This window comes from Hipposideros armiger, unplaced genomic scaffold (genome assembly GCF_001890085.2).
Source record: "Hipposideros armiger isolate ML-2016 unplaced genomic scaffold, ASM189008v1 scaffold_6, whole genome shotgun sequence".
NCBI lineage: Eukaryota > Metazoa > Chordata > Mammalia > Chiroptera > Hipposideridae > Hipposideros > Hipposideros armiger.
Window position 1 is genome coordinate 6,155,082 of NW_017731356.1, and position 27,980 is coordinate 6,183,061.

A 27,980-nucleotide genomic window follows, 5' to 3' on the forward strand; every position below is an offset into this window, starting at 1 on the left:
AGGAGGGTGTTACATAACCTATAGTATATCATTCCTGTACTTATTCACACCAAGCTTCTCCAAGTGTATATTTTTATAAAATGTGTGGAGTATAATTCCATTTGTATCTCTTTCTAAAAAGTGTTCAGACTTTTCAAGTAGTTCAAACAGAAAGTGTCACATTACTTTTGCTTGACCTACTACTCTTAACTAGTAAGTTCTTTCCTTTTACAAATTGAAAAGGGTTTAGAAAATTAGACAGTCTAAGAGATTATATGGCTTGGAAATTTGGGGGATCGGGCTTCAAATTATTTTCCTCCACCTGTTTCACAGCTATACCCAGATGTTTCCATACTGTCTGTGGCTGCCTTCCTGCTACCAGGGCAGGGGTGCGTAGTTGCGTTAGAAACCATACGACCTGCAAAACCTAGAATATTTACTATCTGGCCCTTTATAGAAAAAGTTTGCTGACTTGTGCTCTAAGTTTATGTTCATCCCAGATGGTACTGGTAGATATGACGATCTGATAGCTATGATTTTATAAAATAAGTTGGTTTGCCCGCATTTAGGGCTTATGGTATGTATAGGTGACATTTCAAAGGCAAAGACAGAGATACCTGTCACAGACTACCATTCCCTTTCTGAGAATGTGGTCTCAGTGAGTCAAGATTTTAGGGACTGAGGAGTATAGTACTTGCTGATGATATAAATCTGGTCAGAGAATGAAGAAAATAATTTATAAGTTAAAGTTATTAATCTTCCCTACTGTAAACATCAAATTCACTGAAAGGAATCTGGATACTTTTATATTTACATTGACATGCATAATTCCAAAGAGGTCAGGAAATATGAACCTTAAAAATTATTCACTGGTACATTATTCAATAGTTCATGTGTGTTACTTCTTGAAGATTATCATCTCTTGCCACATTTCACAAAAACTTTCCCAGCTCAACTGTGGCTCAATAAACTTTTATTATTTTTTGTTATTTATTTTTATTCAAAAGAATTTGTTTCCCTATCACAAAAATTAGATAACCACACCACCAACAGCAGCAGAGTCCATAGGGTTACATTGATGGTGGAGAGTCCACTGGGTAGGTATTCCCAATGTCCCAAAGGTCATAAAGGAAGAAAAAAGAAGAAGGAAAAATACTCAAAACAAATCCAAAACCCATGATGACTTTGGGGAGAGACATGACACGACAGTTTCTGTCTTCTCTCATTGTCAGCTGCAGATGTATGTCAGCAGGATCAAGTACAATTTAACTGCGTCAACCCTTCATACCAACTCCAGCACCTAATTGGGTGAAAAAAGGATCAGTTTAATAAAATAGTTTTAAAATATAGAAAAAGGTTAATGAATATTTACTATATTGTAAATGGAGAACCAAATCAAGAAAACTTTTCCTAACTGCTAAAATGTCAAAGGATTTGAAAGAACTACACATTAATCTTTCTCACTTCCAAAAGGATTTGAAAGAACTACACATTAATCTTTCTCACTTCCAATCCAACAGATGTAGGAACTCCATAGTCATCCCCACAGGTAAGCAGGAAGCCTTCAAGGTCAACTACGTAAAACAAATGGATAAATACACTGGGCATAGCATGAATGTAACAAGTTTGGAATATATGTTGGTATCTCCACATTCTGAAGAAAATTTAAGTTGCTGTTTGGGATTTTAGTCTATTTCTTCCACTGACAAACAGTTTATAGTGCTCAAAGACCTAAGGTCTTGCCTTTTCCCAGTTAATCATCTGGTATCACGAAATTTTGTTGCTTATTAAGGTAGTATCTCTTCATACAAGAAAGTTGTGGTATTGCTAAAACTAAAAATAAGGACAAGTAGTGATTAGTTATGAAAAGCGTAAAAGGAGTGGCTAAGAAAGGACATAGAACATGAGGAAAATTACGAGCCACTGTCAAAAGGATTAGGTTAGATGGAGCCGGCTATTCCAGGTGGCAGAGGATTCAAGGAGAAGCTTCTCCCCTCCTGCTGTGCTAAGGCCTGACTCACACCTATGCTTCCATACCGATTTTTGTCTTGACAGTTAGCAAGCAGACTATTTAACACAAGAGGTCAGGGCTGTTGAACAAAATCTTAGATTTGTCACTGAGATTCTGTAATCGTATGAGTAGCTTTGAGCTTCTATAGATACGTTAGCAAGCCCAATAGCCTCGAAGGCCAAACTTACAGAAGAATAAGGTGCAGGTTTTTGAATAAATGGCCTCCCGTAAGAATAAGATAAAGAGACTGAGAGATTACAGAGAGCCACTTAAAACAGAGATTCCAAGACCTTCTACCATCTTGCTTAGGCTTCTAGAACGTAACACTGATCAGTTCAAAAACCTGACTTTCACTGAAGTTGTCCATGGCTCTATAATGAGGCTTTCCAGAGAAACCAGAGCCTGTATAAATTAGTCTGACCAGCTAACAGTGCAGTTCTGCATTGAGCTTGCTCATTTCATCTGCACAGGACAGTGTGTTAGGCTTGGATAGCTACCTTGGTTGCTGGGTCACTCTCCACTCAGGATGAATGGAAAGAAGCCATGGCAAAATTAATGCTAATTGGTGGGGGAAATAGAACATATTATAAAAACAAAATTAAAAAAAGCTTCCTAAAATCTCTGTATCAGCAGAGAATACGTGGATACAACTGGTATCCACAGAATTGCTGATCAAACCAATGGAGTAAAAACCTCCTCCAAAATGGCGCTTTGTTTAAACAATTCACTGCTTAGCTCAGGATCTATTTATCCAATGTATCGTGCCCATGTGCTAAATATCCGGTGGTATAAATAAATACAATTTCTACTTCCTTGAGCTCCTAACTATAAAGAAAAATATGTAGAAAACTGAACTTGTGACTGAGACGCTGTGCCAAGGGACATTCGCATTTTCGGATTACACTAATAATGGCAGGACCACATGGTCAATCAATATTCAGCTGAACACTAAAATACCTTTTCTTCCCTGGGCAACTGAGGAAAAACCTACCTGTCAGGGAAGAGAAGGAAGAGTAAAATAAGAGTAAGGTATTGTAAAGCCTGGTGAATGTCTAAGCATGTCCTCTATACCCTGGGCCTTGTCCACACAACGCCCCGTGGGGCAGCTGCACTGGCCTAACAGAAGCTAAACAGTGCGTGGCCCACAGCGAATGCTTAAGAGGCTTCGTCTGCGGTTCATCTTGAGCACCTATCCATCTATTCAGCATTCCTATGACCTTTAACAAGCACTACCATCTTATCCACAGTTGCAAGCAGCTTATTCTTTCTCCCTTCAATCAAAACTATTTCCAGGCAGAAAGAGACCCATGATTTGGAAAGATTTCTAAGGCTCAGTACAACTCTATTTCCATGTTACAGTAAGAGTCTAAAAATGGAACTGACTTAAAATGGAGACGTAGGAAATGCTTACCTTAATTGTACCCTGACTGTTGGCAGCAATCAGCACATTGGACTCCTAGAAAAGAACAAGAACTTTTAAAGTACAGAGAAGGGTTTTTCTGGAGGGCAGTCCAAGAGAATAATGTCCTCTTCGTCCTTCTTTCTTGACTTCACCCTAAGACACCAACAGAATCTAAAGTGGAGAACCAACTTTAACATGTTTTTAACTATGAATTTTAAACACAAAATCCAATATATTGCAGATTAAGTTTTAATAAAAATAATAAAGTTGGAAACAGAGTAGGAAACTTTTAAACGTAAAGAAAAACAAAAGAGAAATAGATTATTACTAGAAGGAAAGGCAAGAGAAACAAAGACTGAAATAAAACAGAAATCAAAATAATTTGAGAAAAATAAAGTACGTAATCCTTTTCACTGAAAACTTCCCGTTCATTCATTTTTCTTTCATAAAACACCAGTAATTGATATAAACACTGACAACATCTCTGGCATAAATCTCTATGGATAGCTATCTGGTATTAGGAAAACAAAAATGTGAATATTCATCTGGGAGAAGGAAGGCTATCTTCCTTTTTAATAATTCTATCATTCAGTATATGCATTTTTAATAACCTTGGTGATTACTTGAAATAGAATGTATGTGGTAACGTACTTTTGTATACTAAGTTTTAGGGGAGAAAAACCCATTTCTCTGGAAAGTAGGAAAGGTAAGAAAAGGAACAGACAAGACTGAGTTTACCAGAAGGAACTGCTGGTATTAAGTAGGGAGAGCTGGGACCTGCCTTCAGCTGAAAACAAAGAGTCTAACAGGGCTCTGGAGCTTGGAAGTGTGTAGAAGTCTTTTTGCTTTTCTGAGTAGGCAGCTAAAAGGAAGTAAACAGACTCAAAACTGCCAGAGGCCACATGGCTGGTGGAAAGACCAAGCCCAAATAATAGCTATGAGAAACCTCAGTGAAGGATAGGATCTGCCTCAGTATCCTACAGGCTTTGCGACAAAGTGATGAAGAAAGAAAACTTCTGATCTGTATCCCGGGGAAGTTACATAAGCTAATCTGAGTTCAACTTTAGTTACTTTGCTATAAGGAATCTGTGCTCTACAAATTTAAGCATTTCTATTTTTTAGTGTTCTCTTTGATTCCTAGTAACTTGAAAAATGCTCATGTTTTTGCTACTGGTGTAAGAGGAAATAAATAATTTCTTCCACTGTTCCCCCAAATTTCTGGTATTAGAAATATTCCTTGGATGTAGTTGGAGGTGATAACAATGGTCCAAGTTGTATCAAGAACGAATCAAGACATCTTTTTTCTGGAGTGGACCTAGAAACTGCTGATGAGATTTGAGACACACAACCCTGAAATATGGCACCTTGGCATATTGAATATTTTAAGCTTATGGAGTTTGAGAAAACAACAGAAGCAGGAAGGTCACTCTGACCACCCTCTCCCTCCACAACAGGTCATAAAACCCTCATGCGAGAGGTGCCCATCCTCCAAGCAGAGAAAAGGGGCACCCTTTATCTCCAAAGACAAAGAGATGCCAAAAAGAATCCAAACAAACAGGCCTTGCTCAATATCCCCCAGATCACATCAATTACCTCAAGCTCCTTAACCCATCACATTTCTACAACCCACTCTTCCTCAAACCTAGCATAAAGTACACAGGCCTGTTTCTTTGGGTCTTCATTTCCTTATGATGGTTCCCGAGTCATATAAAACGTATAGCGTGAGTTTTAGGTATCCTTAGGGAATATAAATAACTCACTCTGAGTTGGTCAAAAGGCATAAATTCTATGCTTGCTTCAGAAAACAACAAAAACAGGCACTGTGTGGTGTAATATGGATTTCTTTCTAGCAAGAACTTTCAACACACTGTGGGATATCACAACTGCCACCAGAGGACACAGACGTGATTCTTCTGTGAACACCTTCCAGAAATAGCATCGATCAATCTAGCTTCTGTTTGAGGAAAGACTCCAATTTCCAGGAAAGCAACTCCACCATCATTAGATGCTACAGTCACCCTAAATTGCTCCCTTTGCTATGGGAACATACAGTGTCAGGATGATGAAAAATTTATGGCCCAAAGCTCTCTTTCTGCCATTTTAGCTCTAGTCACCTTTTAATACAAAGGAGGAAAGCAAAGAAACCTGGTAGAGATGAGGACTTGCCCTAGCCGTAGAAGGAAGGATCTACTTCTGCCATTTACAGAGATTATGAATTACATAAATCAAACTTCTAATTCCTAGAGGAAGGAAAGATTGGAAAAGTATAGTATATTATCATATAGTGTGAAAGATTACACTCAATAATAGAATCTAGTTAGCTCACCACATAAGAGTTTGAAGTCTGTACAATTATTTACTACACTAAACCCAAGAAGGAAGACATCTGATAACTATTCATGAATAAACGATGGCTTTTGTAACCTCAGGGCTATTATGGCATTAATAGATGATGCCATATTAGATGTTATAGAGGGTTATCTCTAAACTCTTTTTCCTGTGGAGATAGATATTTCATTTGCAAATAAGCAAACACAGGAAATGATTGCCTAGTTGGGTTTGTCTTTTGGGACTAACATATAGGTGACAGAGTGTCCTAAGAATTCTTAGAAACACTCGAAACTATTCAAATTCACCAACAATGAACAAAAAGTAATAGTTTCACATCTCTGTATGCCCCCTCCCTGCAAAGACCATGAACTAGTAAGAAAGGGATTTAGGATTAACCTGTCTTTCAGGTAGCCATGTATTTATTGACTTAAGATAAATTAATTTTTGCATGCAGCAGAAAAATAAAGCCAGGTACATTACTTCAGCATAGAGATATGGGAATGATAAGTACAGTTATTACTGCAGGTTTTGAGTGATTCTTGTGTGCATTGTGAATGACTAGTAATTTCAGCTGTAGCTATAGCCTGCCAGAGCCCTTATGTAAATAAGTTCTGGCTCAATGGGTTGTTTTTTTGCTTGCTAAGTGAAATAAAAATGCCAGCCAGAAATTCTCATTATTTTCTCTTTCTTGGAAACTGGCAGTTTTGCTATAAAGCTCTCAAGCTAATACTACACTTAATATTTTCTTCTTAATATAAAGAAATTAAGAAAAAATAATGGAAAAATTAGCAAGTCTTTTATAAAAATAGAAGACACACACACACACAAACACCAACTTGCTGATAAAGCGAGTGATAATATATAATTTACAATGAAACAAAACAGCATCCATTGGAACAGTTTTCGCTTTGCTAGCTTGCCTATAAAAAGTGCCATCACAGCTAATACATTAAAATCCTAAGCAAGTTGAAAAATAACAATTATTCACTTAGTTTGCAATTGGAGGATTTACTCCTACAGACAGACATAATTGATTTTAAATGTGAATTAATTTTACTGTAGATTTAAATATGTAAAAAAAAACCCCAAACAATTTCCACTTGTGACCATGACAGAGTAAACGGAATGGACTTCCTCTCCTACTATAACCAACTAGAAAACTAAACAAAATATATGACAACACTGGACAACAGTCGGTGCGGGGCTGGTATCCCTATGAGAAGGGGAGCAAATGAGGTGAGCCTTATAATTGCCCTGGTTTTCTGCTTGGAGGCAATTTCTGGACCTTGTAGCAAGGAAGGGGAATCCAAATAGAGCACAGAGGAATCTTAGTAGATCATAGCAGACTCACCAAGTTGAGGAGACAGAGATGTAAGTTCAGGGTGTCTGTAGGTCAGGTGGAATTTGTAGGGCAAAGTACCACAGGTTGTCATATTGTCTCCCTGCCCCCAACTTACATTTTTTTCTGTTAAGACCTAGTCTTTTAACTTGGTATCCAAATGAACTTGTGTTCACAATTAGGACAACATACTACAAGTTGCTTTCAGGGGTGGATATTAAAAATATTTAACAGCAGGCACAGGCACCTGACAAAAAACTAGTACAGCTATACCATTACCTATCTGATTGTTCATCATTTTAGCATATCCTTGGCCATAAAAGTAATTATAGTTCCATCCAATCTTTAAGTATTACAGTATAGACACGGTAAATATCCATCTTATAATGGGATGGAAATTTTATATTGCAAGGATCAAAGCTTGAGCTTTCATGTAACCTCGAATAGCAAAAATGATGTGTAACTGATGGTATTGGTGAGGTGTACAAAATACTCATTTGCCTTTCTATTCAAATAAATCCATCTTTAATTACCATCATCAGCTTTGCTTGTCATATATGAATATCACTTGGTTCCTATATTCACTCATCTGGTTTCAGTGGAAGCCTGCTGTCATCTACAAGATTTATTGAAGTCAGTGAAGTGGATAGTTTTAAGGGGCATATATGATGGTGCAGGAAACGGTGAAGACACACCTATAGTTACATGGAAGAATATGGTAGCAAGTAGACTCACAAAGACAGGGGTAGTAAAAAATGTAAGAACACAAGGAAAAGCATTACATTTCTTGGCCTTGGTTGAGAAATCCTAGAAAGTGTTAAAGAGTGGTGGGCACACCTCTCAAATATATTTGTACACATATGTTGAAATAGGTTCAGTTATAAGGCATTCTATTCTCTTTTGTTCAAGACCTAAATGATATTGATATTTGTATTCATGATTTTTGGCCACAGGTCATTTCAGTGAAGGGTCTTGAATCCAGATTTGAATTTATCATGCAAAAAACAGAGCAAAAATAATATAAGAGAGTAGAAAATTTTAAAATGGTTAATTAAAATGAAGATTAGAGTAGATGAAGGACTTCTGAAGAGCCCTGGAAAATAAGGCTGGTTATTCAATTGTCTTATGCCATCATTGCTCAGCGTGAAAAATATGGGAATTTCAGAACCACAAACAAGGATCCTCACACAATTAGTGTTAAATAAATCCAACTGTAGCTTGTTTATTAGCACACCCTGGTGCTACATGTCACACCTCAGTGCATTCGAAATGCCACTGCAGCTCGCCCCCCTATCCCCCTACTGCACTACCCTCAACTTACAGCAGAACGCACGCCATGAAAAACTAAGATTTCAAATTTAGTAGTAAGAAGTTAATACTTAATAGCCAGCTTTACCCTGGAAATGGTCATCTCTGAAATTTATTACAGTAAAAGATTACATAGCGGGGAGTGGGTGGTAGATGATGGTAAAAGGGATCAAATATATGGTGATGGAAAGAGAACGGACTCTGGGTGGTGAACACACAATGTGATATATACATGATGTGTTACAGAATTGTACACCTATAATCTATGTAACTTTGCTAACAACTGTCACCCCAATAAACTTCAATTAAAACAACAACAACAATACTATATTTTGGAAATAGTACTTCCATAATGACAAATCATTTCTCAGTGAGAAAAACTTCATGAAAGCCACTTCTGATTAGCTTCTTCATATCTAAAATATATCAGTTGACCTTTACTGATAACCCTGGATGAGTTAAGCCAGTGTAGTCCCTCAGAAAAAGAACATTGGGTTGTCAGAAAAGTCATGACGTATTTTTTTTAAGTTTTTCATTGCAAAAATGCGTCATGACTTTTCTGACAATCCAGTATTTCTATATTCATTCCACTTCTTGGCTGTAGGTTCCTTAAACATATAATACCTATTTTCAAAAGCCGTAAGAATCCTCATGATGGATACAGAAGTAACCTCTCTTGGATGTCTATTAATAATCCAGTACATTCAATCAGCAGACATAGTAAGTAAAACGGCAAGGAAAGCAGTACCTGGAGTGCTGCTTTTAAAGGCTGTATGGAGGGGAACGATCAGGCTTAGTCAGCTGTCCTGAGCCAGACAGAGACCTCCATGTTTATGTAGGAGCCCTGCAATCTGCAGACAAAAGGCACTTTTCATTTGTCCACATGGTTGGTTCCTGCAGGTTCCATTTTTGGTGTGTTTCATTACTAAGCAGACTTTTCTTATCCAATCTTTTCTATACCAACTTCCTGACTGCATCAAATTCTCATTTATACATATTTTAATGCATTCAAATAAGCTATGGAAAACAGATAATTTGAACAATAGAAAAAGAACCATTAAAATGGCTCACTCAACATACAAACTCAAAGTGATCTTTACACAGGGAGAGAAGGTTGTCAAGGACATGTACAAAGGAAGGACTAAGATACACAACAATGTCACACATTTACCACCCTGCCTTCACTCCCAGAGCTTTCCAAACTCTTCTCCCTTCTCGCCAAGCGGCCCTAATCAACTTAATTTTCCGTGCCACCCAATACTCAAATATTACCTCCAGACACCACAATTTCCCTCACGTGTCGATGCCTCTCCCTTCGAATGCTCTCCTGAATAAAGCTTGAGAATCATGCACTTGCAATGGCATACCTAACAGGAAAACCCGACTGTATTGCTTGCTGATCGATGTTAGGAGGGCCTCTGAGCATGGAAACGTGCATTTCTAAGGGCTCTCTTTGCGAAATTCCTACAGAATACTCTGGCAAAGCTGTTTCAAGAGTTCTGTACTATTTTAAGGATACCATGTAACACAGTAGAAACGGCAATTAATTTAAGACAAGAGACCTGGACTCACATTTCGGTTCTGCCACAGTATTTCTTAATGCTCTTAGAGACTTAATTTCTTCAACTATAAACAGATCATCTTAGGTACTTCAAAAATTTTTTTATTAAAACTCAAAGAAAACACAGTAAAGTATCTAACCAAGAAGGAACAGGTGTGTATTATAGGCACCAAACAAAAGTGGCAATGTTCTTATTAAAATACAATAATCTAAATTTTTTCACAATTAAAGGACAGTTGTCCCAAGTATGACTATTGTTATCGTTCTAGTTACCATATTTGTGATCTTATAAAATTGATTAAGAACATAAAATAGACTCTCCAGGTAAAGTAGACTTAAATTTTATCTTCATTCTAACTCTTTTCTAGAAAATGAAGTAGCTCTTACTAAGGCAGCTGCTGGTGTTATCTTTTGCTCTCAAAGTAGAAGCAGGAATATAACTGGGGCCACACCACTGAAGCACAACAATTATGGAAAGAGATACCTGAATGGCAGCTGGTAGAGTGCATCCTGTAGGTGCAGCAGTAGCTGTGAGAAACCAGAAACCAAGGAGATGACGTGGTTAAGAGAGGGATAGGAAAGTAGAGATCAGGCTGGGAAAGGATGAGAGAATTTAGATAAGTGGGAAAGGGGGAACAAGGTGATACAGATATGTGGGGAACATCATGAACACAAGCTCAGAAGAAAGAACACGAATATGGGACAATGAAAAAACTTTCTTTATAGATGCTTTGTGCTAGAAAATAGAAATAAGGTTGGACAAGAAGCATTATTCCAGATTCTTAAAAATCTTGAACACATGTAAGTCGTTTAGATATAATACCTAAGATCAAGCCCATGAGGAAAGAGAAATAAACGAAAGAGTGAAATTTAAAATCACATCCATGATTACTCTATACTTATTTTTGAAGGCTGACTTCCCATTTAATTATTTAAATTTGAAATCTGAACTACCTTTGAATCAGTTCAGTTTTTTTCTATAATTGTAACTGGATTTTCTAAGGATCATATTTAATTGTGAGGGTAAAATACAATTTTTAAATTAAATAAAGGAACCTTAAGTGAAATAGGTAACATAATCAAGTTTAGGAAATATATTTATTAAATTTCCCCTTAACTTTTAATGATAGCCAAATATACAAGTTGGAGTTACATGAAATACTGAGTTTGAAAAAAGTTTTCTGAATGACCTAGGGTCAATTAAAGGGAATAAGCAATATCTGACTGTCTGTGAACTCCTCTGTGTAATGATTGAGGACATCGGGTAGCATGGTACAAAGGTAGGTCAAAGGGGGATATGAAGCGTTAGACGTAATCCGTGAGGGGACGGGAGGAACAAGAACAAGGAGATGAAACGCACAAATGAACGAAAATAAGAAATAAACATAGGAGATGGTTCGAAGCAAGTATTATTGCTGTTTGATGAATAATTACAAGATGAAAAAGAGATGCAACAATAATGATCTGGAAGTTTTAGGCTTAAATGACTTACAAGAATGATAAAGCCAAAAGAAAAGGATTTTAATAGGTCAGAGGTTGAAAGGAAGAAATCAAAGGAATGGCGTTTCATAATAAATTTCTTTTGGTTGTGCAGGATAAATTCCCAAAAAGCTCACTGCCTGATTTTAACTGACCTCACTTCTTTTTGTGGCCATTTAGGGTCTTTGAAAATTTAATTAAGTAAAATTTAATTTATTAATTCAATAAATACAAAAATAAAAAAAGCTCAAAGTATGATTATTTTATAGCACTTTATTAGCCTCACCACCCCCGTCAATGCTCTTCCTTATGCATCTTTTCCCTTTGGCTGTTCCTGAGTTATAGCCTTTATAATAAATTAGTAAATGTTTGGTCAAATTTGGCTGATTAAACATCAGGACATGCTGCCTTTTGGGAGAAAAATCTTTGATTCCTGCTTTAAGTTCCTGATTTACTACAACCAGTACAAGAATTTTCTATTATTTTTGCCACTGAGGAGATCAACAAGAACCCTAGCCTAATTATTACCCAATGTTTCCTTTGGAGTTGGTCTTTACAACATCTTTCTTAAGTGACCGACTTCCAAAACGACCTTGGAAAGCCTTCTTATGTGGCTCTTGGAAACGTTTGAGATAGGACCTATTACTCCCTTGATATGAAGAACAGGTCTGTGGGGGCCATTGTTGGAGACCCCTTTTTCCCCTCCCAGATGGCAACGCTGTGGGGTCTCTACACATTTCCACAGGTGGGATCAAGGCTAGGTCTGTAAGAGATGGGATCTTTGCTTCTCCATGTAATTCTAGGCTATTTAATAAAACGAAAGAAGAGAATTATGGATCCCATAAAGAAAAAGCAACAAAAACAGAGGTTCCTGGATCTCACCCTCAGAGACTCTGACTTAGTACATTTGGGGTTTAGAAATTTGCTTTCTTAATACACGTCCCAGGTAATCAATAATTCTGAAGGAGATGATCAGTAGATCATACTTTGAAAACACTAGTATAAGATATTAAAATGTGTCTATAAATGCTGAACTCAGAGAAAGAAGAAATCTGCATTTTTCTGCTTTTGATCAGGGGGCTGGTGAAAAAAAAGTGAAGAGTAAAAATGTACTTTTTTTTTTTTAATTTTATGAATGCTAATTTACCAAATCCCACACAAGGACAAGAATACCAAGACAAACAGGATAAGAGTTTTTAACCTAAGGAATCTTTTGAGTTTAGTGAGAATGATTATACATGTAAAAATGTATTTGTAATACTTTTACAAACCTATAATAAATTTATTTTGTTAAATAAGTATATTCAGTACCTGAATTTGAATGACATGAGTGACTCACAGAAATTTAGTAATGTTTAACTTCACAAATGGAGATATATGAGAATTTAAAATAAATAAAATAGAATGGGAAGCTGAGAACCGGGTTCTTACCTATACGAGTATGGTTCACATTAGCTAGTACATGTCCTATTTTTCTCTTTTCTTTCATCTTCTGATTCCCATAATTTAAACTCGTCCATGACAAAGTAAAATACATGAAATCAGCATAACTTCATAAAAATAACTTCATAAAAAGCAGTTTTTAACTCTTTGCCTACATTATCAAGTGACATTCTACCCTCAAAGGATTCAAGTACAAGTGAGGTACAGAGTGGGTTAACACAATGAAAATTAATTCAGAAAATGTTGACTTTTACTGCATGTGGAGTCAGAAGTTCTTGAACATGACACAAAATTTTAAATATTTACTGTTCATGAAATGATGGGAAAAAGAGATATGAGCTGTTCTTTTGAGATAACTTCGTAAGATTTAGAGTTAGAAAAAAAGAATAGCCTTCCTTGTAGCAGGAGATCTCTTGTCACCAGAAATATTCAAAAAGTTTGAAGGATAGCCCACTAGAAATATGGTATCAATCATTTCTACAATGGGAAAAAGGTAAGGCTACGTCAATCTAATGATAGTCATCTACCCAATGAACACTCTACTTTTGTAGCTACAAAACTAAACACTACTTAAAGGGCTTCCAGTCTAATGGCATTACAATACGTAACAAACAGAAGTGCAGGAAAGGGTATCTGGGCACAGTGAGCAGCAAGGTCAAAGGCAAAAACAAAACAGAACCCATCCGAGCAGGCCAAGTGGCTTAGTTGGTTAAGAGCTCACTCAAGAGTGTGAGCTCTAAGCAACAGTGGTTCGAGTCCCAGCCCAAGCTGAGCTGTCAACAGGTGGCAGGATGGCTCAGTTAAAAACAAAAACAAAAAACAAAAACAGAACCCATCATGAGGTGTTTGAGGATATACAAGCAGTTCAATTGTTACTGAGGTGTTAGATGTGCCTATGCAAGTGGTAGGTGACCATGCTAGACAGGTAGGTGGGGGCCTGATGAAAGAGGGTGTTAGATGTCACATAAAGAAGCTTAGGTTTTATTCTGTAACCAATAATCATGTTTTTTCCATACATATACTTCAGCATATAAAACCAATTCAAGTAGTATTTATTAAAACCCTTTAAGTCAATAAAATCATATTCAACATTCACTCTCTTTCTTCTACTATTAATATGGAAATCTGTAGGAACTATCAAAAGATAAACATTTAGAAACCAAAAATTAAATCCCTTCCCATCTCAAAATATTTTTGGACATTAATTTTAAGCGTGGTGGGGTAATAAAATTGTTTTAGGTTAACAGCACAATTCAGTATACACTCTCAAATTAATATATTTCTTTTTTCCTTTTAATAAAAAGCAAAGCAAAAGATAAAAACCAAGTAGCTTAAAGACTTAAGTCAGTTCTAGGCTTCAAAACTGGCACACTTCAGGACAAACGCTATTTTTAAAATAGTATTTAATGAGAAAAAATTGTAAGAACCATTCTAATATAGATTAAATTCCATTACAGTACATATAAAAATGACAATGAAATATTTAAAATATCAACTAGCAGACCCATTAAATCATATTTTGTTGATTTCATTACAATATTCACCATAAAAGATCGAATGCGACAACCGTTTTCACAGAGGTTGTCCATATGGTACTGGGCATTAAAGTTAAGGAATATTTACACTTAACGCAATTTACTTAATGAAGAAATAAATGACAGGTTTCCACCACCTTCTGTCTCCTCTCTTTTCTACTCCCCCCCCCCCACTCTAGGATGGACATTAAGGGAAGAGTGGGGCCCTTAGGTGGAGGTGGGAGCCTCAGTCTTCCCGGAAGTCAGGGTCCATGCTCAGAATCTTCTTTCCTTCCATGCCCAAGACAGACAAGAGCTCGTTCACATTGGCCCTCTTCCAGTCAGGAAAATTTTCTAAAGTGTTATAAACCATCCGGCTAGAGGAAAGAAGAAAGGAAAGGAAAGATAAAAGGAAAAAGAGAAAAAGAAGTAAAGAAAGGAGAGAAGGAAGGAAAAGGAGCTCCTATGTTGTCTTCTCAGGGCTCAATGAAGAATTTAGGATGATAAATACCTTATAAGTATGGGAAGTCAATGTACATTAAAGGAAACTTTTTTTTTTTTAATTAAAGAAAAGAAAAAAAGACCACATCTTATTTTTTTGTGTTCTGCCTGAGAGGCATAAGGGAGAAGCAACATCTAACAGACATTAGGTATTCATAATTACAATTTCCCTTTAGCAGATGCTAGAGAGCCATTTATGCCTCTCAGTCACTATGTGGTAATATGAATCAGTTGTGCCCAAACTTGATTGTTTATATAATTTTCCAAGGAGACCTGGGGAACTTTTCAAAACATAAATCTCTATCCTCCTCCCTTCCTCCCCTAAAATATGGACTCACGGTCTAAGAGTAGAACTGTTTCGTTATTTATTTATTGTTTTGGAAAGATCCCAAGTGACTCTGATGATCACTTAGGTTTGAAAATCGTTGGTATAAATACATTTTATTATAGATGTCTTCTGCACTTTAATGGAAGTAGACTGGTTTTTCACATGTGCTTTAACTTCCCTAGTATTTAGTGCAATCTGATGCTTTATACACAGCATTTACTGAGTCAGAGAGGGATGCTTATCTCTTAGATAAAAACATATAAATTGGAAAAACAGATGTGTTAGGTGTCCTTGAGAGAAGACAGAATTGTGAAATAGTGTTAATGCAATGGGGAAAGGGAAGAACAAACAGGCTATATACATCTAACAAAAATATTAAGCCAAAAATAAATGCCAATTCTCTGACAGCTGCACATACTTTGAATTCTTCATCGAGTTTGAAAACAGGCAAAAGCCTAGAGGTTATACCCCAAGGAGCAAAAGGGTAATTATGAAAAAAATTATATAGATACCCATGAATGTTCAATCAGGAAAACTTGTTTTCTTAAGTTGATGTAGTGCTGATATTACCAATGAGTTTTAAGTGAGTCTTAGATATTAGAAGTATGTACCATCTCTACTCCATCATTTCTTTGGTTTCAAAAATTACTATTTAATTATGCAACAAACATGATAAAGACCAAGCCTGAAGGACTATATCATTCATTACAAAAATTACATATTAGTTTCACATTATGTGCAAACAATTTGCTTGGTGCTAGAAGTAATTAAGAATGAATGATGCTAATAGCAAACACTTATACTGCTTACTATATGCCAACAACTATTCTAAACCCTTTATGCACATTAACTTATTTTAAGTTCACAAAAACCCTAAGAGGTTAGGTTGCTATTATCATCAGCGCTTTATAGATAAGGAAACTGAAGCACAGCGCAGTTAAGCAACTTGAGCAAGGTAACAGAGCAGGTGAGCGGTTAATCTGCTTTGAAACTAGGCAGCCTGGCTCCATAGTCTGTGATCTTACTCAGTAGATTATGATGTCTTTTTCCAAGGAGTTTGCAGGTTAGCAAGAGATATGTGACATCAACACAAATAACAGTACAAGGCAGTATATTAATTCATTCAGCAAATATTTTTAATGGGTAGAAATCATGAGAGATTTAGGCAAAGAAAATATCTACTTAAGAACACAGTTTTAGTTAAAAACACTGTGTTTCATTATATAAAACTGTATTTGTTAGAAATAAGACATAAAGAGTAAGATGCTTTTGCCTAATACGGTTGTAACTTTGTATAGTATGGGTGATAACATAGTTGATGGATACCCAAGTCAAGTTTGGCTGGACTTGGTTTCAGGGAGGGAAACTAGGGAAATCATTATTCTGACATCTATCACTCTCATTATAGAAACTTTGAATATGATTCCTGGTGTTTCAAGCCACAAGAGAAAATATCCGCCTTTAATACTTAATAAGCAATGCTTTTCCTGAGGATAAAGTATACATTTTTTTTTGGGGGGGGGGTCACTTCTGAAGAGCTAAGGGAGTCTTAAGGGTGCTTTACAAGTATTGGTTTTTACCATTAGATATCCATTTAGAATTGGTGACCCAAGATTAGATAACTCTGTATGATGTGGCTCAGAACTGATAAAACAAAGACTAGGGTATCTATAGCCTAGAGGGAGTTACCATGGACTCAGGTCCTGCCTCCAACAAAACTATAAGGTCCCTTTATACAAATCTAATCACTTAAGAACAGAAATAGTCATTCGCATTCTTGAATCAATTTATCACATTTCATTCCAATAGTTTCAGATAAGAGTCAGGCCACAGAAGGATCCACAGATACAAAACATGTATAATCTCCCTTACCTAACTCCAGTCTCTGAATAAAGAAATGATGATAAAAAAAGACATGATAGAAATAAAGAACAAAGAGTATTGTCCCAAATTTACCTTTGTTTTGTGGCATTATTTTCAAGGTGAATGTAGGGTGTGGAGATAGTGGGATAGATATGAATTACTAATACCAAACTGCCAAAAAAACTATGACTATAAAACAATATCTCAGTTGTATTTCCCTTTCAAACAAGAATTTCTTTTAAAAAAGAGAATTCTCAGTATGGAAGTATATAATTGGTAAAAAATCAGCACATTTAAAAAAATGCTTATGGAAACGACTAATAAAATATGATCACTTTTATTTTACTAACAACATATTTTCAAATTGGCACATATATTGACATTTATACTCTGTGTTTAATGGGTATGGTGAAAGTGAAACCTCCGGATTTTCTTGGTACAAGAGCAAATAGAAATAAACTTTTCTGGAAGGCAGTCTACCAATTTTAATCAAAAGCCTTAAAGCTATTCATTTTCTTTAAAAAGATAAATCTCTAAGGTTCTCTTCTTAAGAATTAAAAATTAGATGTATTGCAAAATATTCAAGAAGCATTATTCATAGTAGTAAAAGGTTAGACGGTAGTAAAAAGTAAACATGTATATTCTCAACAATGGTATACCAGTTGTGGTAAACCCTTACACTAGAATACTATGCAGCCATTGAAAATACTTTTCAAAATATATTTAGAGCTGGAAAATGGTCATGATAAAGGCAAAAGATAAAGAATACATGGTAATACATAAAATATTCAATTTTGCTGAGAAAAAGTACCTATTAATGACAAAATTACATAAAGTTTAATTACATTAAAATGTTAATATTGGTTATTTCTGGAAAAAGTGATAATACATATTTCTTCTTTGTTTTGTTTTCCAAATGCTCTAACATATACATGTATTTAATCAAGTTATTTCTTTGGGTAATGAGCTACTATAACAATCATTAAAAAACAAAACAAAACAAACCCAAGAAATGATGTCCCAAGATAATGATGACCTTCTCCACCAAAGTGCTTGCCAAAGAGATTCACTCTGACTCCACACTCTCTTAATATATATAAAGCCGCAAAAAATTTTCTCTGAATCAACTCTAAACTAGTTGAAGGATTATTACTTAATGAGTTATCCAGACCATTCACTACTACTTTTAGGTATACCTGCTCTGTCAATTTGAGGATTTGGGAAGGAAGGGAGGGAGGGAAGGGGAACAAACTTATGTTAGTCCATGTTAATATTTGCTAGAAATTGTAAGTAAATTGAATATTTTAGAAAGGTTGAAACCAGAAATGACATGAACTGTTGATTACCTATGGACTTTATAAATCCAGATAATGGCTATTTCCACTAACTATTAGATAGCAAATGTTGACTGCACCTGGACACAAGAAGCCAGATAAATTACGGGGAATTTTTCAAGGAAGTAGAGTCAGAAAATGAATCGAAATTGCAACCTACTAGCCCACCACTTTCTATATTCAAAAGTATACAGTTGACTGCTGTATATGAAAATAAGAAAACCACATTTATTTCAAAGGCTGTATAATCATTCAAATGGAATGTATTTAGACATGCAGTCCTATATGGATATAATACATTCAGGTCCAGTTTTAGAATTTATCACTGCTTCTTCAAATAAACAGATAATAAGTTTCTTCAATTACAGCAAGTTAAACACATGCTCAAGTTCTCTTCATTTATATTTAAAAAATAACCAATGAGGAAATTATATTTCAAAGCCTAAATAAAGGTAAAGTGATATATGGTATTCCAGGTACGTATTTTTCACAAATTCATGTTTTTAAAAAATCATAAAAGTTAATAATGAAATAGGCAATGCAAATAATAAGCTTTAGTCTTGAGGGGAAATCCTAAGAATTTGGCAATAATAGAACACCATTATGTCAATAACTCTAAACTACTAATGTATCTTCAATTAAAATGTCTTCAAATAAACTAAAATAAACCAAAAAAAAGATAAAATGAAGAATTCTGCATTCTTCATTAGTATAGAATAACCATTACCATTTTTAAATATTCTAGAGAAAATCTAAGTTGCAATAAAAATTCTTCTTTAAAAAAAAAGTATTTTCATTAGAGTTCAAATAAAATTTATCTTAAAACTCTTTTGAAAATTAAATATGGTACAAGAGGTTGCGGCATTTTAGTGGTAGAAATGCTAGAGCCACTACCTTCGCAATATCAAGCTAAGGAACAAAGGACAGAAGAATCTGTCGACACACCCTAAAATGACAGAACAAAAGATCTTTTAGACACAGGGAAAATATTAGGAAAGAAAAAAAAGAGACACAAAGGATCAAGTACTGTCTCCAGATTAAAAGAAACATTAGAAATATTGTCTGTCTTTAAAAGGGAGTAATTAAAAGTAAAAATTGCAGACTTAGGCAAAAGTAGACAAGGCACATGGCAAACGTGAAGGTGGGAGAGAAGCACGCTGTCACCTCCCACAGCGCTGCGAAATACAGGACAGATGTGATCAACTGGCCAACATCTTAAAAGAGGGCAGTGCATAACATTCTTTCCAGTTTACATGCAGGATGGTAGAAATAAAAAGAACAGAAAATATATGTGATCTTGGCTGATTGTTCAAAACAGGACTTGAGATTACTGGTTCATTTTTAGTCAAAGTGGCCAGAAAGAAAGAAAGAAACAAACAAACAAATATATATATATATATATATATGTTATAGGAAAAAGCAAGGCAAGACAAAAATTTAATCTGCAGAAAAATATTCTAAATTTTTATAATATTGAGATACCATCCTGTAGGAATATATCCATTTGTATCTGTGCCTCTCTACCACTCATTCTTAATTTAAGTTAGGTAGGACAGAAATAAAGTATAGAAAGACAATGAAATATCTGGCCTTTCTAGACACAGCAATTGATTTCATATAAAAGTAATGCAGGTGAAATTAAACATGGTATTTTATTATTCCCCCCAAAAGTTCTCTGTACCTCACTGTCTCCAACTTCTCCCTTCCCTTTGTTAAAAGCACTCCAATCGAGCGTTGTCTTACCACTCCTCTCATTGTTTTGCTCCTCTTGCTTGTCTTCAGCACAAAGCTGATCAATCCCTCCTTCTTGAAAATCGTTCACTTGGTTTCCCAGGCACCAGTTTTCCTACTATTGATAACCACTCCTCAGTATTTTTGTTGATTCCTCCTTGTTGACTCAATCACTGAAAACTGAAATGCCCTCAAGTAAGATACTCATACTACTTCTAATCTCTAATTGCACTACTTTGGAGAAATCTTATCCAGCTTCTTGGCTATATCATATACAGACAGCTACCACACTTATCTCTGGCTCTAGGATCTGCTGTGAATTCCAAAAGTAGCGTGGCGTGTCCACTTAGATGGCAAGTAGTATCACAAACTTAACCAGTTCAAAAGTCTCCTGTGAATTCCAAACTTGACATCTCCGCTTAGTATTTTTAGTAACTCTCAAACTTAGCCAGTCAACTCCTGGTTTTCTCTCCTAAAACCCTTTCTTTGGTAGTCTTCTTCATCTTAATAAATGGCAATTCCACTCTTTAAATTGCTTGAGCAAAAATCCTCGGTGTCAGACTTTTCTCTTTCACTCTCCACAAGCAATCTATTGACAATTCTGTTGGTTCCACTTTCTAACTATGAATAGGATCTGACTACTTTTCACTGGTATATCACTATTTTATCTTACCTGGATTATTACAACAGCCTTCCTGTTTCCACTCTTGACACCTTATAGTCTGTTCTCTATAAAAACAACCAAACTTATTTTTTTTTTTAATTTAAGTCAGATTGTATTACTACTTTGCTCAAAATCTTACAATGGCTCCCAACTAACTCCCAGTAAAAGCCCAAGTCCTTACAATGGCAAACAAGGCTCTACTGGATGGCTCTTCCTCACCACTCCAAATCATCTCTCCACCTGACTCACTGTGGTGCAGCAACACCGCCCTTCTTTCTGTTCCTTGAACGTGAATCACTTTCTTACTTCAAGGCCTCTGAACTGTTTGCTTCACCTGGGATACTCGTCTCCTACATTTACACATGGACTACATCTTCAGCTCCCGTCTTTGCTCTAATTCAGCTCCTCAGGTGGGCACTCTGTCCCCAACTGGGAACTACAAATCCTTACTCTAGCACTCCCTCTCCCACTGCCTTGCTTTGTTTTTCTCCAAAGGACTCATCGCCTTCTAATACAGTAACTTATTTTGTTTTCTGTCCCCTCCAGCACATAAAATTTTAACTCTCCTACAAGGGCCAGAATATTTTTTACAGTTTTGTTCACAGTTTATCTCCAGTATCTAGAATTGTGACTGTGCACAACATTTGTTGAATAAATGAACAAAAGAGTCTCTCACACCTTTTGCCTCATCTAAAATAAGAAAATTAAGTTATTTTTTGTGGCTAATCAAAATGACAGTTATGTAAGAATCAGATTAAAAAAAACTGGAATAATGAAATGAGTTGCAGAGCTTTTAATTTCTTTATCGTGAAATGTTGCATGTCTTGGTAGCACACTTTATAAAACCTACTTTAGAGGTTATCCTATAAAGTACAATATGCATTCTTCTCAGCCTAACATGAATTAGTTCTTTTACCTCCTTCCTTGACTAGGCAAAGACTTGAGAACATTTTAATTACATTTATCCTTCTGACTTATGTTATTATTGTCAAGTGCTTAATTCTTTGTGCTTATTAAATCCAAAAAAGCATCCTTCCTTTATATAGTCAATATGCATTTAGGTTTACTGCATATTTACCATTTTTATTGCTTCCCATTCCTTTCTGTATCTCTGATCTTCATCTTCATCTTCATCTTCTGATCTTTTCCTTCAGCCTTAAGAATATCCTTTATGGTTTTCTTTAGTGCAGGTGTCCTGGTGGCAAATTCATATTTATTTACCTAAAAATGTCTTTATTGTACCTTTGTCTTGACAGATTTCCACTGGATATAGAATTTTAGGTTGGCAGGTAATTTCCTTCAAATACTGATAATCTCATTCCACTATCTTCTGGTTTCCATTGCTTCATTGAGAAGATGGCCGTCAGTCTAATTGCTAATCCTTTGAAGAAAGTACTTTTTCTCTGCCTTCTTTTAAGAATTCCCCTTTGTATTTCATTTTCAGCAGTTTTATTATGTGTCAAGGTATGACTGTCCCTCCACCAGGAGGGATAATAGGATCAGACACAATTAGCTTTAATCTAGCACTAAGTTAGTGAGCTCTACAGAGAGACAGGGTAAAAAACTCAGCAAGCAGGCATCTTCAAATTCATCAGGAGGCCAAGCAACTGTTTACATGCATAGCTTCTTGGTTCTCTCCCCAACCCACACAAAGAGTAACACAGTTGCCAAAGACAGTTAAGATGCATGTGGTTCACTCCAGACACAGATCTGCCTTGGTTTCCTGCCAGTCTTATACCATTCACTTCGCATAGATGTAAGGCTAATATGCCAACTCACAGTTCTCTCAGTCCAGATAACATCATAGAGGAGGTTTCATATTAAATTTAAGATAATTAGCTTCTACTACATAATATTCCATTTTGTGTAAACTCAGTGTATTTCCACAAAATAGTGCTATGAGAAGGCAGACCCAAAGTCAGATTTTCAGGCAGGCCTAAATCTGCTGAGGGTCCAGGTTGGATATTAAATCTTTATTCACAGTGTAGATTTCAAGTCATTTATCTGGCTTGAATGTCTTTCATCAATTTTGTAAAGTTCTCAGCAATCCTTTCTAATATTTTCCTCAGCAGCATTATTTCTTATCTCTTCTTTTAGGTCTCCTACTGAATATGTTAAATTTTCCTACTTCATCCTCTATCTCTTTTCTATTTTTTTTTCAATCACTTTGTCTCTCCATACTTTCTTCTGTATAATTTCTTCTAAGTTACCTACAAGTTGACTAATTCTCTTTTCAACTGTGTAATATCTTCCATTTCAACTCATCCAGAGTTCCTAATTTTGGTAACTATATTTTTTCAGTTCTAGGATTTTCACTTTTAAAATAGTTTTTAGTTCCCAGTTGAAATTTTTAATATTGTCTTTCGATCTGGTCAGCATGGATACTTACTTTCAAGCTATATCTGATAACTCCAATATACAGAGATGCTATGATTTTGTTTCTACTGTCCATTGCTTATGCTGGATTAATCATGTTGCCTTGCCTTTTCTGTTTATTTTTTACTGTGCCATAGTTATTGTATTTGTAATTCTGAGAAAAATAAATGAAGTCCTCAGATGATCTTCTTTAGAGGATCTTTCAGAGAGGATTTAATTTTGCATCCTATGGACACTAGAAAACCAGGATCACCTCACTTTCATTTCAGGATTGATATGATCTGAAGTTGAGCTGCAGTCACTGTGAGGGCTTATTTTCTACTGGTTTACCCTAGATTCCAGCCCTCTGTAGACCTAAACCAAATGAATTCACCAATACAGCGATGAGCACTAGACTCCAATCCCTGTGCCTCTTAGAAGCTACCGTAAGTGCTTTCAGATACTCCACCAAAATTGGCAAATACTTCTTGGCAAAAAGTATACTTAAAAGGCAGGCTCACATTCCGAGGCTAGTAATTCTTTTCTATCTTGTTTACTTTCCAATACCTTCAAACAGGTTTTGTTTTTAAAACACATATACTTGGCCCAACTTCTCTAGTTCTTCTTAGAGGGAGGGTTGGTCCAAATCACCTAGTCTACCATTACCAAAATTGGAAGTTGGGTAACAACGTTAAACAAGATAGCACTGGAATATATCAATTAAACTGTATCTGGAGCTCAGATATCTTCAAGTAGCTATCAAGTAAAAATTTTTTGTGTGTCAAAAACAAAACCAAGCAAGCAAGCAAGCACTTACAAAGCTATTTTTTAAAAAGATGACATAAAAGAATGACTAATGTTTACGAAAATCAAGATAAAAATTATTTCTTCATATATCTTATTAGAAAGCTTATACTTTAAACTATATGAGTAAGTGATAAGTTTGAGGAAACTTTTTTTTTGCAACCTGGAAGTGTAACTTTCATATTAAGACATTAAATGGGCTTAAATGTTCTTGTATAAATGTATTTTGTAGAGAGCAATTCTGCCCTGAGACAGTATTAGCTGTATATATAGGACACTCCCCTTTACCTACATTAAACCTTTTGCTTCCTAATACCAGGTTCAGGTGTGACACTGTTTCATATTTCAATTACTACCTAAAATCCCTGTCTTCTTTGGTGAGGCAATACTAAACCAAAAAGAAAATGCACATCACATATCAATTCATAATTTAAATTTTAAAAAACTCACCTGTATATATACAAGCATAAAGCATTATCTAAGACACCAAGGTGAAAAAAACGGATATAAAAACTTACCCCATCTGGCAGTGCCCTCCAGCACACAGCACTAACAAATTCATTTGTATCATCTTCTTTTCGGTCTTTGTCCAGAACACTTTTGACCGTATCAAACTTAAAAGTTAGCAAAGTCTTAGAAAGTCCTTTATAGTACAGGTAAAGAGAGTTGTTCTCGCTTCCTGAAAAAAATTTTAAAAAAGAAAAAAAAATTGTTTTTTACAATAGGATAACTTAGAATTAGGACAGCACATTCATAAGGTAATTATCTCTCAATGTTTAAGCTCAAAGACTGACAATCTTTTATGGTTAAATTTGAAAGACCAGAGCACAGGATTGCTTGGGACGCATGTCAGAAAACAATTCACAGAAAAAAAACAATACTTTACTAAAAAAGTAATCACTGTTAAAAAATGATATAATATTGGCAATTCTAAGGCTGGAATTACCATATAAAATCATTTATAGCAAAGGTCTAGAGAAGAACTATAAATTTGTTGTTATAGCCTGAATCTTAAATTATATTTATAAAGAGTTCACCTGGAGAGGAAAAACAAAAGTTATTGCACTTACAAGGGCAAATTTTAATAATGTACAAAACTAATTTCCCACTTCCCAGTAAAGGCATCAACCTATTAGATGAGTGGTCTAGAAACCTGTATTTTTTAAGCAGTCTTTTAAGTTGGGTAATTATGCAAGAGATTTGCTTTGGCAAGGTTTAGGTTCATATATGTGTGGAAAGAGTAAACTTTACTGAATAAAGGCAAACTCATTTGAAGGTACTGATGAAAGTTCATATATTCAGGCATTAGATATATTTGAGCATTTAAACAATACTTAATTTGATTTTTCTACTTCTAATTTAAATTTGTATGTTATTAACAATAAAAGCCTTAGAATAGATCAAGAGTACCCAAAGAGACTGCTTAACGAAGAGAAAACTTTATAGAAGAAAATGAACATCACCTCAAGAGGACAAATAATGTGTCTAAAATTAGGATATTAGCAGAAAGGAGTATTTTCTGCCTTTTACATAATATCTATAGAAATTACGTTATAATGGAGAACAACAAACAACAAAACCTATTTAACAATCTTATGATATTCCATGTGGTCAGGGCTTGTGTTAGGTAGAGAAAGGAAAGGCTGATGCAGTACAATCCAAGGAAAATTCAATAGGCTATCTTTTGCGTGCACAGAACATTTCCTGACTTGGTATGTAGTCTACTTCCATTGAATACAATTGTAGTGGCAGATACCTGTTAAAAAGTTCCAGGAAAAGATGGCTTCACTTACCACAAGCTATGTAATCTCCATTGGAAGCGAGACCTACGAAGTTTTTTTCATTGATGTGACCCTTGAAGGAACGCAGACAGTATGGTTTCCCTACATTCCACAGCTTTAGCTGGCTGTCCGTTGAGCTAAGATAAACACAAAAAGTTAGGACACATTTAAGATTTTATGACATGAAATTCATCATTACTAATTCAAGGCAATCCAGGTTCGGTGGTTAACAATGCAGAATCTAGAGCCAGGCTGAGTGAGAATGCTCAATATGCCATTAATTTGCTTTGACCTCAGGAAAGTTATACAACCTCTCTGGCCTTAATTTTTTTCATCAGTTAAAGTGAAATATAATGATTCCTACATTGCAGGGTTAGATGAATCCTACAAAATATTGTGAAAATTAAATTAATTCATTTAAAATGCTTTCATTAGGGGTGGCCGAGTGGTGCATTGGTTAAGAGCTGGCTTGGGACACCAGAGGGCCCCGGTTTGGATCCCACATATGAGGGCCAGTGACACTGCCCTCTACAGCTAATATGGTGAACAACAGCTCAACTTGGAGCTGGGCTGCCATGAGTCGCCGGCAACGGCGTAGGCTGCAGCCCCTGCTGCAGTGGGTTGCCATGAGCTACCGTGTGTAGCCAGCAGCCAGAGTGAGCGGCCAAGCAGCCGCCGTGAGTGGCCATTCAGTAGCCGGCAACTGATCTGCCTCACCCGGGAAGAACACAATGATGGTGCCAACTTGGGCCGTGACGCAACGTCCTCCACAACTAGACTGAAAAACAAAACGACAGCAACTTGTCTGTTCCCCTTCCCCCAATTCCCCAATAAAAATATTTTTAAAAAATAAATAAATAAATAAAATGCTTTCATTAGTCCTTGGGCATGTAGGAAGTTTTCAATGAACATTATTCAATGGTACCACCATACCACCACCATCAAACAATGAGAAAGCTCTATTGGGAGATGTGTTTAATTTCAGGATACAATCATTCCACTTGTTTTGATTTACTTTTCAACAGCTGAACTGGATTGGTATACTGAATATAAACTATTTTCACAGCTTAGTTATAGCTACAGGGGTGGAATACTATGAATAGTTGAATGGTCTATATATAATTTATCTTACTGAAATAATATGCAAATAGTTATTTACCAAAAAGTATCTGAATATGGAAGTCACTAATCATACTATCATATAAAGACAGTCATATAAAAACATATAAAATACCATGTTTTGCTTTTCTCTTTTTGTTACAAAAATTGGCTAATATCATATTATTTTGTAAATCGCTTCTCCCTCATTCTATGGTTTATTTTACATGTTTTTTCTGTAAAATAACTCACTTCTGTATCTTTATTAATGACTACACAATAAATCATCATTTTTCTTACTCTAACATTCACAGAATAAGGCACCGTGATAAATGTTTTACATACATTATTTTATTTAAAGATTCATATAATAAGATTAGTACTATTAGCTCCATTTAGAGATGGTGAAACTGATATTTAGAAGGTTAAGGACATTTTCAAGGTACCACAGTCATTAAATAGGGCCAAGATTGAAACTGTCTTATTTCAGAGGTCAAATTACAAAATCTTTAAATACTTCTCTATTGCTTCTCATCATTTTTTCAACATAAAATCCATTCTTAGACATTTACGTAGTTTTAAATTTGTTTTTTGCTCAACGGTGTTGCATTGATTATCTCTTTATGTATATATATATTATATTATTATTTTTTTAATTGGCCAAAAATTCAGAGGTTGCAGCAGTATGTGTGTATTTTAATATTACTTTTTTTTTATTGGGAAACAGTGTGTTTTTCCAGGACCCATCAGCTCCAAGTCAAGTAGTTGTCTTCAATCTAGTTGTGGAGGGCGCATCTCAGCGGCCCATGTGGGGATCGAACTGGCAACCTTGGTGTTACGAGCCTACACTCTAACTACCTGAGCTAACCGGCTGCCCTAATATTACTTTTTAATATTTCTAAATATACTTGTGGATGAATTTGTTCTAAATACTTTTAAACTCCAATATGTCCAAGAGAAAAATTACCATGACTTATAAAAACAAAGAAGGAAAAAAAATGATGCAAATACAAATAACATAGACACATTAATAAGGTCAGCTAAGATTTCCAACATATATAATTAAGTATACATATACTTCAACTAGTTGAAATCAAAATAACTGATTCAACATTTATTAATCTGAATTTAAAGAAAAATATTTTTGCCATATA

General features: G+C 35.4%; 1 protein-coding gene across 7 annotated transcripts in view; it reads right to left on the reverse strand.

The window, feature by feature from the left end:
- Window positions 1-772: 772 nt before the first annotated feature.
- Window positions 773-27,980, reverse strand: part of COP1 (COP1 E3 ubiquitin ligase) — a 125,380-nt gene continuing 98,172 nt past the window's right edge. For 3 of the 7 annotated variants that reach the window (XM_019648453.1, XM_019648486.1, XM_019648461.1), the window contains 4 exons: window positions 25,741-25,865; window positions 24,466-24,626; window positions 3,402-3,446; window positions 773-1,279 (listed from right to left, as the gene is read on the reverse strand). In XM_019648453.1, the coding sequence (XP_019503998.1) occupies window positions 1,262-1,279; window positions 3,402-3,446; window positions 24,466-24,626; window positions 25,741-25,865 (349 nt within the window). In that variant the 3' untranslated portion in view covers window positions 773-1,261. Of the gene's footprint in view, window positions 1,280-3,401; window positions 3,447-14,205; window positions 14,745-20,136; window positions 20,305-21,866; window positions 21,984-24,465; window positions 24,627-25,740; window positions 25,866-27,980 lie in introns of those variants that run through there. The other 4 variants (XR_002124690.1, XR_002124687.1, XR_002124688.1 and 1 more) reach the window with 4 other exon arrangements.